Here is a 12092-nt window from a genome sequence, read left to right on the forward strand (position 1 = left end):
TCACCCCGGGTCCCTCGATACCCAAATATCATTTATGACAAGTGGAGCATAGTAATTTTTTTGTAATAAATATTGATTTATTTTTCTTATGCTCTTGTGTATCTGATTTTGAAAAGAGGAGAGGTTTTTTTTTATTTTTGGAAGCTGGATATTGTTTTGATTTAGGTATTTCTATTGAAAAATAAAGTACTTCACTCGACATACTCTATATACATGTAGTGTTATGTATTTCGATTAATGGTTGACGACTTACCTTTATTTTTGTTTTTGTATTAACAGAACTATAAGACAACTATAGGCGTTATACACTATTTGTGGGTTTCAATGTGTGTAGCGAATAATCGTTTTGAAATGACATTTTCCGACTGATTGGTCGCATTACAGTGGCGCACACAGGATTTTTTTCGGGGGGGGGGGAATCAAGGTAAAAATATAACACATTTTACAATTAACAAAAATATGCAAATTCTTAATATATTTTGACTTAATAGCATTGATAATAGAATAGAATATTCTATAATCAACGATACTAGGTATTCAATACTAGCTCTTCATATTTCAAACTTGTAAAATTTGTAAACTTTAACCTAGACATCAGAGAAAATTTCGGGGGGGGGGGGGTTACAACCCCTTACGCCCTCGCGTGCGCCACTGTCGGTGTACGTAGATAACGTTGCATAGTTTTAATTGTAATTCATATAAGTAATATATTTTTCGAAATGCAGTTCGGATCCAAATTCGGTTTTATTGATTAATTTATTGATGCTGGTTGACTTTTTCGTTAAGCATTCAATGGTACAAAATTTAAAAAAATACATCAAAAGGAAAACAGTATGACACATTAGGATAAACTGAATTATACTGACATGCATCGTGTGCAGTAGTCTACAGATAATTTAAAATAATTTTGTAAATTACGTACATTTAAGCGTAGTGCTTGTTGAATATATTTAGAAATTAAGATATTATTTTGCTGTCTCCATTTTACTGAATTCCTATGACTCGTGGTAAAAATGAAATATTTTCTTTGGAATAGAAAATCAAAAATTCGTTGAAAAGACGCAAACGCCAAATTTTGAAAATAGTCGGTCGGAACCGCCATGGAAGAATAAAGAACAGCCGGGGATAAAATTGTTGATGACGTAACGTCTGAACTACGCCATTTCGGTGCAATAGTAATATACCAGATCGACGGCGTTCCCTTTTGGTCGTCGCGACAACATAAACAAACTTTTTTTTTATTACTCGACATTTCTGCTCCCCTTTTGACCATAAGCGCAGATTGTCCTCCCAAATGCACACATCTGTATCGCGCACATCAGCTCAACATTATCGCAAGATCACACCGTAGAAATCGTACGAAGAAAGGCGGTGGTGGTGTCAACGACAACGGACGAAAGGAATAATATTACATCTTCCACGAAACGCAGTCGCGAACCAATTCTTAACAATGGGTGACAGTGATAAATTAAACATTGACAACATTATATCCAGATTGTTGGAAGGTAAGCTGCCGAGTCTAGTCGAACGCGATGGCGACGCTTCAGGATTTTTACTTTTCGCGCCTTTCGCCCTTCCTGGAACACTACCCCGTACGATGGTGACTGATTTGTTATTTTGTTTTCAACAGTGCGTGGTGCTAGACCCGGCAAGAATGTGCAGCTATCCGAAGGTGAAATCCGAGGTCTGTGTTTGAAATCTAGAGAAATATTTTTGTCACAGCCCATACTTTTGGAACTAGAAGCGCCATTGAAAATATGTGGTAAGAATATATCTGGTTACGTAAAGTTGTTAAATAAATCCAATGATTCAAAACACTAAATAAGTATTAATAATTTATGATTTAATGGTTTTGAATTTTACTGCACTTTATTCCAAAATGAATGTTTAAGAGTAATAGTTTTAGTTGACTTTTTTGTTTATATTTATTTTATTTGCATTTAAAATTTAATTTCTTTGTAATGTTTTTATTTAATATCTAAGGAAATTATATTGTTTTATAAACAAAGTAATTCATGCTTTATTTGTTTAATAAATTCTTATCTTTATAAATCAAAATATCAAAGGCATTATGCATAATATCAGGTGTGTTGGTTTTAGTGTTTTAGAACACCTGAAATGTTTAGAAAATCTAATTTTAAAAACTTAAAAATTAATCAATATAATTATTTATTATTTTAAGGTTATGTTCACATTCCACATTTCACAGAGTTTACTACTCATATTTTTGTAAAATATTTTTATAATTCTAGTGCGATTTATTTATTATCCATCTAACATTATTAAATTGAAGTCTTTATGAGAACATGAGTTTGGATTAAAAATATGCAATAGTTTTTAAAATATTGGTATTCTCTGTATAAATTGGTTAAATATATGAATAGATGATGGACATAAATCTATCCATCTGATTTAGCCTATAGAAAAACGTTTTATAGAAGTGTTATACTTATATTTTCAATATTTAGTATATTAAATTTTTTTCATCTAAATGTTAAGATTATTTTATAGCCAATATTATTTTTTGTTATAAATAATTTTACATTTTTTATTCCATTGAAATATTTTATTTTATAAAATATGGATTGAAAACAAGTTGTACTTTAAATTTCCTGTTACTTAATTATATTTAGCACCATACTTATATTTTACTTTATAAAACTGAACTTACTATTTAATAGTGTCCTCAACAAACTATTTATATTTTCATTTAAATTGCTATACAATTGTAAATAAATTCCCTTGCATTTATAAAATATTTTTGTAAGATTCATTTATTGGAATGCTTTATAATACAATGTAAAAAAAAATAGCTGAATGTAGTAATAATAAAATAATTATATTAAATTTGTTATTTACTATTAATTTTTATTTTTTCAAGGGGATATTCATGGTCAATACTATGATTTACTACGATTATTTGAATATGGAAGTTTTCCACCTGAATCTAATTACTTATTTTTGGGTGATTATGTGGACCGTGGCAAACAATCTCTGGAGACAATATGCTTGTTGTTGGCATACAAAATTAAATATCCTGAAAATTTCTTCCTTCTACGTGGTAATCATGAATGTGCTAGTATTAACAGAATATATGGATTTTATGATGAATGTAAGTATTAAATTAATTTTTTATAATGTATATATTTAAATCAATTAATTGTCTTATATTTATTTGTAGGCAAGCGTCGATATAATATTAAACTTTGGAAAATATTTACGGATTGTTTTAACTGTTTGCCTGTGGCAGCAATTGTAGATGAAAAGATTTTCTGTTGTCATGGAGGTCTTAGCCCTGATTTACAATCAATGGAACAAATAAGGCGAATTATGAGGCCTACAGATGTACCCGATCAAGGTTTATTGTGTGATTTACTCTGGTCTGATCCTGATAAAGTAATATTAATTTTTTTTATTAATTTTTAATATTATGAATTATTATTATTTTAATTTTAATATAATTAGGATACAATGGGCTGGGGCGAAAATGACAGAGGTGTATCATTTACATTTGGTGCTGAGGTTGTGACTAAATTCTTGCATAAACATGATTTTGACCTTATATGCAGAGCTCACCAGGTTACTAAATTCTAACATTTGGATATTTTTTTATACTTATTTGTACTTTTGTTTTAGGTTGTTGAGGATGGTTACGAGTTCTTTGCTAAGCGACAGTTAGTCACTTTATTTTCAGCTCCAAATTACTGTGGAGAGTTTGACAATGCTGGAGCAATGATGTCTGTTGATGAAACTCTTATGTGCTCATTCCAAATCTTAAAGGTATTTATTTTTTTTTAATTACAATAATATATTTAAGGTATAATTAATAAATTTGAATGATTCAGTTTCTCCTTATATTTAGTGTAATTAAAGGTTTTATTTATTAAGAGTCAAATAGCCCGTGAAAAGCCCAATAAAAAAAAATATTTATTTTACTTTATGATCTTATTTAAATAAGAACAAAATACAATTTTACTTTAGTGAAATATGAGTTATATTTTATTTATTAACTTTTCTAAATGAAATACTTAAAATAATTGAAGTACCAGCTTGAGTCTGATTGTACAAAAATATTATATGAAAATAATTTTTTGTTAGTTGATACATAAATCAATAAATTATAGATTAAAAGAGCCTATTTTAATAACTTTAATAACTTCATGGTTTTTTTTTATTATGTGTTAATACAGTTGTATTGTTTGCAAATGTTTCCTTATTTTTATTCTTATGTGTTAACAACCCAGAGCCTGGTTGATATTGTTTTTCCCTTTAAGCTTTTCTGCTTTAGGCTTTAATGCATAGTTTGTTTCGCACCCTAGATGCTTGGCTTATGTATTTGAGTGGGGGCCTTCCTTTATTTTCTTCTTTTATATAGATCTTATTATTCTACCTTGTAGATTGTTGTTTGGTAGTGTACATTCAATAAGTTTATGTTTTCTAATCTCTAGAGCTTTAGGAATCTTCTTTCATCTCCTACTCTTTGAAAAATTTCTCATTTGTTATACAATCTTCTTCCCATTTTATTAATTTTTCTATAGTACTACACTTGAATGCAAGTATTTTATTTTCTTAGGTCTTACTATCCACATCTAAATGTCATAAAAAGCCACATTCAAGGCATAGGTCTTAAGTAGGTTTTTCTTTATTTTCAAATCAATATTTCTTAAAGTAGACGACCCTTGCTTCTTTGGAATGCACATTGTGCCTGTTGTAATCTGCATATTATTTCTTGGGCGCATCCTTGAGCACACACGGTTTTTAAAGTATTTTGTATGTCTTCTTCACTCTTTGAAGAAACATATCTACATTTTTGCCTTGAATTTCTATTTCTACTTGTATTAATTCAAAATAAATTTACAATATAATTTAAAAAACTTATTTTCAATTTTTATATAAATAATTTATAATAAGCCAATTATATAAAAGCAATTCCATTTTATTTGTATTTTTTGATATTCAAAATTGTATATTGAATATACAATTGAATATAGTTCTTAAAAGCTTTTATGAATAATTTAAAGTTAAATTCTTAATTTTGAGGACAATTATATGTTTATGAAAAATTAAAAAGTATGATTTAAAACTTCCTTTTTTTGTTTTGAAGACTGATAGATTCAAATATTGGAGACGCATAAAATTCTATGATGCTAATGCATCTTTTCCGTTGTCTAATTAGTAAGTTGTAATTGGGGCAAATTTTAAAACCTTTTCCTTCATTTTTAGTCTGTTGGATCTAATTAATTTAACTGCACGATTTCTAATATAGTCAGAGTCCAAATTAATTTCTAGTATGTCAATTCCTATCTATGCTAACTTAAAAATGATATTAATCGATTATGAAGTTAGCATGATAAGTTTTTTATTAATGTTTAATTTATCAGCTATTTTTAAATTTTATATTCGTCAAATCAAATATTTTACAAAAGCTTAACAATTTTTAAATGAGCTTTTAGAATTAAAAGGTGCCATAATCAACACTCACAAGTACTTATGTAAAACAATGTTTAAATACCTTCCTTAGTCAAGTTTCGAGTTATATTTAATTACTCCTCTTAATTAATTTTAAAATATTAACTTATAAATAATGATATGAGAAAATGGTAGGTGCATTACTGAGAAAATAATATTAAAATAATCAATTAAAATGTATTGTTATAACTCTTAGTTTAATGTTAATTAATTTAAATTATTTAAGTTTATGTTGTAATTAAAAACTAACATTATTTTAAGGTTTATAAAATTGTGTTTTTTTTTATTATTTCTTGTATTAACCCTTATTCATAATATACTGTGTATATTAGTCAATTCATATGTGTAATATTTTCATTTATCATATTAATTCTAGCCGGCCGACAAACGAAAGTACATGTATGGAGGATTGTCATCTGGCAGACCAGTTACACCACCTAGAGGATCAGGCAAACAAGGAAAAAATAAAAAATAATCAATCTTGATGCAATAAAAATTAATATATCTATTAGGTATACAACAAAAAAGTTATAAAAATAAAATGTTATGATAAAAAAACAAACGATTTTTTTTTTTTATATAGTAAAAAATTTGTATTGAGTAACTAGTTAAAATATTAATGTATTATATTTAATTTATACATCTTAACTCCATCTTAATATTTAAACATCAATTTTATTAACTTTTAAACTGGAGTACTTTAATAATACTGGAGTATTTTAATAATTTAATATTATTGATATAATTGCACCTATTTTTGAAACTCCTAGATCATTTTTTCAATTTTTTTTTTACATTAAAACAAAATTAAGTCTTAAGTTATATTTTATTTTTCCTAACTTAGTTTTGTTTGTGTATTTAAAACTGCATATACTCACCATAATTTTGAAAAATATGTTCTCATTTATTTGGATTAGTTCCAAATAAATTGAAACAGAAAAATTAAATGTACTTTTTTGTTAATTTTTTGACAAGTAGGTAATTTTATAATTAAAATGTATTTATGAAACAATTGTTTCATTAAAATTTAAAAAAATCAAAATCCCAAGTATGTATTACAGTTAGTTATTAGTTAGATATTATTTTGTGTATTTAGATTACACTATTTTTAAACTACTATAACATAGTAATTTTTTAATTATAAATATTGAAATATTGAATCTGATACAAATTCATTAGTTGAATTATATTATCCCATCTGGAATTAATACTTGTAATTTACAAAACATAATATGTAATGTAAATATAAAATAACATACTAATTAAAACAATATATTGTACATGTTATGTATTAATTAAATACTTAGTGCTGATATATTAAAGTATTTATATTGTAATATATGTCATTAAATTATTTAATTAGCAAAATAAGAATAATGTCTACTGTATTTCCAAAGTGAAAACAATGTTAAGTCTTAAATAAAACATTTGAATGCAGTGATTCCTAAATTAATGGCCTGTCATAATATTCACAAACTATTAACAAAAAAAATAGACAATTTTGTTAAAAAAAATTCATCATTAGTTCATTTTTAAAATTAAATAATATATCAAGTAATAATAAGACATAATACTTATTTATAGAATAAGATTTTAATAAGTCTTATTAAGAGAATATTTTTGTATTTTATCAAGTTATTGAGTATTCTCATAACCCATACAGAAATGTGTGTTACACAATTAATGTTTTCAAAAAACCCTTGTATATTTTAAATTATAGTTTATAGATTCTTCATAATATAGATATTATGTACAAACCGTCAGACGTCAACTTTTTACTTCACGTGTCTGTTTAGGGGAGGGTAATCCTCAATTTTAATTTTAGCTTTTCTGTCATAATTTCTAGTCCTATAAATGATACCTTTTTAAATTTAAATTATTGTTAAAATAAATTATTAAATTTTATTTATTTTAAATTATTTAAATATTTTCAAATTAAACATTTCTTGTGTTTACCATTGTTCATATATTATCCAAATAAACTTCTTAGTAAACAAACAAATATAATAATAAAAAATAAGTACTTGTGTATCATACAAGCCAATACAAATTGCTACTTATTGAGAAGGGAAGAGAATATGAAGATACTGACACGAAAAGAAGAACAAGAAGTACTCGTATAATACAATGTATTCAATAAGTGAAATCACAGGTGTGCAACAGCCTCAATGTTCAGGGGCACACTGGCAGTGGAAATATAAGAAACAAAGAATGCTTGTAGTTGGAATGAGTGCTATGAGACTCATATGTACTCAAGTCAACAGTGGTGATCATTAACAATAGTTCTGAAATTTGACATGGATGTTTAAAAGCCAGTCTAATTATTTGAGTTAAGTCTGGTTGAGGAATAAAATTTAGAATTCTTCCAGAAAGTTTGGGCATATCCGTTGGCCGTTTGTGCTGATCTTGTGGTACCAATATGGTTAGCGCATAGCTTAATAGTTATACCTGAATTTGCTTATGTGAGATAGGGTTTCATGCTAAAATATCATATTAGATAGTAAGCCAAGGCCAACAAAGAAATCCAGGTCACTTACTATGTAATGCACACATTTGGTTAAGAACTAAATTTATTATAATATTTATAGATATGATTAGTTTCATCTGCAATTGCATACAGTCGTCATTTTTATCAGGTATGCATATTTCATGGTTTGTAATGTAAATAGTATACATATTTGTATAGAAATTTAACATACTGACTAAATGTGTAAATACATATCAGCCTAGAAGTAAGAAATTTTTTACTACACAATTCATTACAAGTCTTATTTTTTTAAGGAAATTTACAATCTATTATTAATTATATACAATAAGTAAAATTGATGACTGTACTTATAAATGTAAATTGCTAAGAAACAAGAAGCATGTTATAAGGGAAGTCATCCAGTAATGGAATCCTTTAGAATAATTTATTTACTTAATCAATATTATTTTAATTGACTTAATAGGTCATTGCATCAATGCTTCTTGATGCAGCATAGGTGGTGGGTTGTAAGGAAAAGTAATGTGGACTTTATAACTTATAATTATTGACAACAGTATCTGAACTGCCTGACATATATTAAGAATAAATCAGAACAAAGAACACTCTATTACTGATTAAGGATCCTGGCTGTGATTCTCTAAGTATGATAGACGTTTACATAAGTGGCATAGGTAAATACACTGCCCAATAAAATAGCGAGTGACATGGCTTCTTAATTTAAATACTGTCCTGTAACATTTTGTGATGTTAAATGGTCATTTTCTGCTTTAAACTTATTTTAGATGACAAGAGCCATAGTTTTACAATTAGGGCAATATCTAGTAATATACCATTATGAAAACTATAGTTGTAAATAAATATTTTTATAAGTTATTTTAATTTCATTTTTAGTGCATATTTCAGTTTTTTATGCTGCATATTTGCATAGGTACATATATTAGTGTATTTTTCACTACAGATATTCCACAGTATAATTATTATGAAATTAAATTATGTGATAACAGTAACTTAGATAAAAACTAATTTAATTCATTTTTTTACACAGTTACACAGTTACACTTCTAATCACAAAATGTAATTTAATTTAAGTACAAAAATATTTTGGATACACCGTAGTAAAAATTAATTTATAAAAAATACATACATAAACTAATGATAAAAAAATTAAACATACATCAAAAACCAATAACTCGATTATTGAAGTCAATATTAGAATATTAAATTAATTAAATTTAATATAAGAGCTTAATGTCAACTTTAATTTCGCTTTTTTACTCTTTTCAAAATCGATAGTATCTTGAATCTCTAGCTTTCATACATGGCAGTAATGCCATGTTGTGATCAGAAGTGGCAGTGAATCTATTTTTTGATTTTGGTCCAGGTAAACGAACAAATTTATGCTTAGAACAAAATTTGTTATATTCTGTAGCAATTTCATACATCTTGATATTTGACAACTTTTCAGTGATATCAATAGTTAAATTATTTGATGTTGGAATCAAATCCAAACTGGATATCATAATATTCTTATATAAAATACTCTCTTCGGACAAGCAAATATCTCTAAAAATAATATGAACTAAATGGTAAATTTATATTAACAATTTTTTTTATCAAACCAATGTGAAATAGTATGGTTATAATTATATGGCATCAAACTAAAAATATTAAATAAAAATTAGATGTATTCAGTATAATTTATTTTTAAAAATAAATCAAATGTTTTAAAATAATATTTTATTTTCACAAGTGAAAATTATTTTCTTTTTATTCAAAATTAAATAGACTAAAATTAGTTAGCATAACTAATGCACAAACAAATTTCCAGAAACAAAACTTACAAAAAATAACCATTATTTTGATTTTTTAAACACTCAACATTTTTGTATCAACAATTTAACCAATATTTTATGATGGTGTCATAACTCCTTTCAATAATAAAAATAAAAAAACAAATTACAATAAATAATGACAAATTATTAACAAATAGTTTAAAAATAGGCATTTTATACTATTAGAAGACTAATTTATTATTATTACTTACTTAAGTTCACGAAAAAACCATTCAATAGCATCCATCCAAATTTTCAAATCTTTTTGTTCTACTCTATTCTTATTTGAATCAATCTTCCAATGATGTGAAATACTTTGAGATATTAAGATTTGAGGATGACCATCTTTAAATTTTGATTGCAAATACTTAATACTTAACAAATTTTCAAGATTTATCATTTTCTCTCCAATTGATTCATCATTCATAAGACATTTAATCATTATTTGATTTTTAATTGTATTGAATGATGTTACAAGTATTTCAATAATATCTTCATCAAATTTAAAAATTATTACGGGTACTCCATCATTAGCTATTACTTTTATATCATATTTAGAGGCAAATTGTTCAGAAAAATTAATAAGTATATTATCATCCTCCATTGTTCAAAACCTATAAGTAAAAATGAGAACTTAAAAAAATTCATTATCAGAATAACCTAGAAAAAATTAGATTGTTAGACTTATAATAATATTTAAGTGTATAAGATTTAAAGAAATTGAATCAAAAATATATTTCTACATAGATAAGTTATTTATCAAATAAATAAAATACTATATACTATTTCACAAATTTCAATGGTAAAGAACAACATATTTTTATTCTATTATTGCTATTTAGATACAACTTTTTAATAAACTGAAAAAAATGTTAAAAACTCCAATCAATAGTTTTAATTTAATTTATTAAAATAAATAATTGCATAGTTATAGTCAAACACTAGTCAAAATTCTCCTGATGTTTCTGTGGAAGGTTTATCGAAGTTATGAACATTAATTTGAAAAATATTCAATTTAATAACCTTAAAAAATATAATTTGTTTTGTTTTAAATTAATTGCATTTGCATAAAACAGGAAAAAATAAAAATAAGATAAAATAATACAAACAAGACTTCAAATTCAAATATTAAAAAGTATCGGTTACATATAAAAGTAATAAGTATACATAGTACTAAAATTTCTATAGAAAACAAAAATAATTATCAAAATGTTATTACACTTAGCAGAAAATGAATTGAATTGTATATATATATATATATTTTTTTTTATTTGTCCTATGCAAGTGAATTGGTATAAAATGTATACATAATTTATTAAACAATAAATTCTACAAAAACTGATTAACTGTTTAAATAGCTTAAACATTTGTAAAATGAAAACTTGAGTTCTAGAAGTATCAGATTTTCTGATATAAACATGAAAATTGAAAATTGAATAATCTTTACATAAGAAAAATCAATGTGAGTGAATAAAACAATCGTAAACGAACAAATAAAATAATAATAGTAAAACTAATTTTTCCCAAATATCATGTCATAAATCAAAAAAAAATTAATTTTTATTTGTTTTATCTCCATATTGTAACCTGAGATGGAATTTTATGATAAAATTAATCTTACCGTAATAAATACCGTGATAAATTTGTTATTAATGAGAAATTGAAAAAAAATATGTCGACTCGGACACAGTATTTCACAGTTAATATACATGAAGCACAACGACACGCGTAAAGCAACGTTGAATGTATTATAGGTAATCCTTGGTACCACACTACCACATAAAAAACTATGGTAACAACAACGATGATATGCACGATTTAATGTAACAAATTACCAGAAATTTCAAATTAGGTTAGGAATATATATTTTTAATGGCAATGGTGTTTCCAAATTAATAACAAATAAACACAGCAAATTATATACAATTACAGATTAAGTGAAACATGCGATACGAACTATAAAACCATATAGGGTCACACTGATTTATTATAATCCTGCATTTGTTAGAAACGTTAAGTGCACAGTTTGAAACACCGTTTTAGAAAACCTAAGACCAGTGACGGATTAGGGGGCAGACTAAAAGACTTATAGCTTAGGGCGGCTTTTTTTTATAGAATTAAGTGTTATTATTGACTTATATAGGTATATTTATTTTGATATATTTTTTTTTACATTTGTCATATAAACATGAATAAAAATAATTTTAAAAAGTTATAATAATATATTAATATGTACATTGTATGATGCGTACCTCTAGGCTATAGTAAGAATATTACAATTATTATTACAATTTGAAAATGTT

At 25.5% G+C, this 12092-nt stretch overlaps 2 protein-coding genes across 2 annotated transcripts; one reads left to right on the forward strand and one right to left on the reverse strand.

The window, feature by feature from the left end:
* The first annotated feature begins 1353 nt into the window (after nt 1-1353).
* Nucleotides 1354-5965, forward strand: LOC112683697 (serine/threonine-protein phosphatase alpha-2 isoform). The gene is made up of 7 exons (XM_025554843.1): nt 1354-1505; nt 1631-1762; nt 2882-3112; nt 3182-3396; nt 3466-3579; nt 3637-3780; nt 5846-5965. Exons 1-7 carry the CDS (start codon nt 1451-1453, stop codon nt 5942-5944), a joined length of 990 nt encoding a protein of 329 aa, XP_025410628.1. The 5' UTR covers nt 1354-1450; the 3' UTR covers nt 5945-5965.
* A 3031-nt stretch (nt 5966-8996) lies between these two features.
* Nucleotides 8997-11620, reverse strand: LOC112683396. Its single transcript, XM_025554433.1, has 3 exons — nt 11411-11620; nt 10002-10403; nt 8997-9520 (listed from the first exon to the last, which is right to left on the reverse strand). The coding sequence occupies exons 2-3, from the start codon at nt 10391-10393 to the stop codon at nt 9238-9240; spliced, it is 675 nt and encodes a 224-aa protein (XP_025410218.1). The 5' UTR covers nt 10394-10403; nt 11411-11620; the 3' UTR covers nt 8997-9237.
* Nucleotides 11621-12092: the final 472 nt, after the last annotated feature.

The sequence above is a fragment of the Sipha flava genome, unplaced genomic scaffold (assembly GCF_003268045.1).
Source record: "Sipha flava isolate LNK unplaced genomic scaffold, YSA_version1 104_pilon_pilon, whole genome shotgun sequence".
NCBI lineage: Eukaryota > Metazoa > Arthropoda > Insecta > Hemiptera > Aphididae > Sipha > Sipha flava.

Coding starts and splice junctions, on each gene's coding strand:
- LOC112683697 (XM_025554843.1), top strand. CDS start 1,451: ATGGGTGACAGTGATAAATTAAACATTGACAACATTATATCCAGATTG. Junction 1,506..1,630: donor TATATCCAGATTGTTGGAAG/GTAAGCTGCCGA, acceptor TGTTTTCAACAG/TGCGTGGTGCTAGACCCGGC. Junction 3,397..3,465: donor TCTGGTCTGATCCTGATAAA/GTAATATTAATT, acceptor TAATATAATTAG/GATACAATGGGCTGGGGCGA.
- LOC112683396 (XM_025554433.1), bottom strand. CDS start 10,393: ATGGAGGATGATAATATACTTATTAATTTTTCTGAACAATTTGCCTCT. Junction 9,521..10,001: donor TGGTTTTTTCGTGAACTTAA/GTAAGTAATAAT, acceptor TATTATTTTTAG/AGATATTTGCTTGTCCGAAG.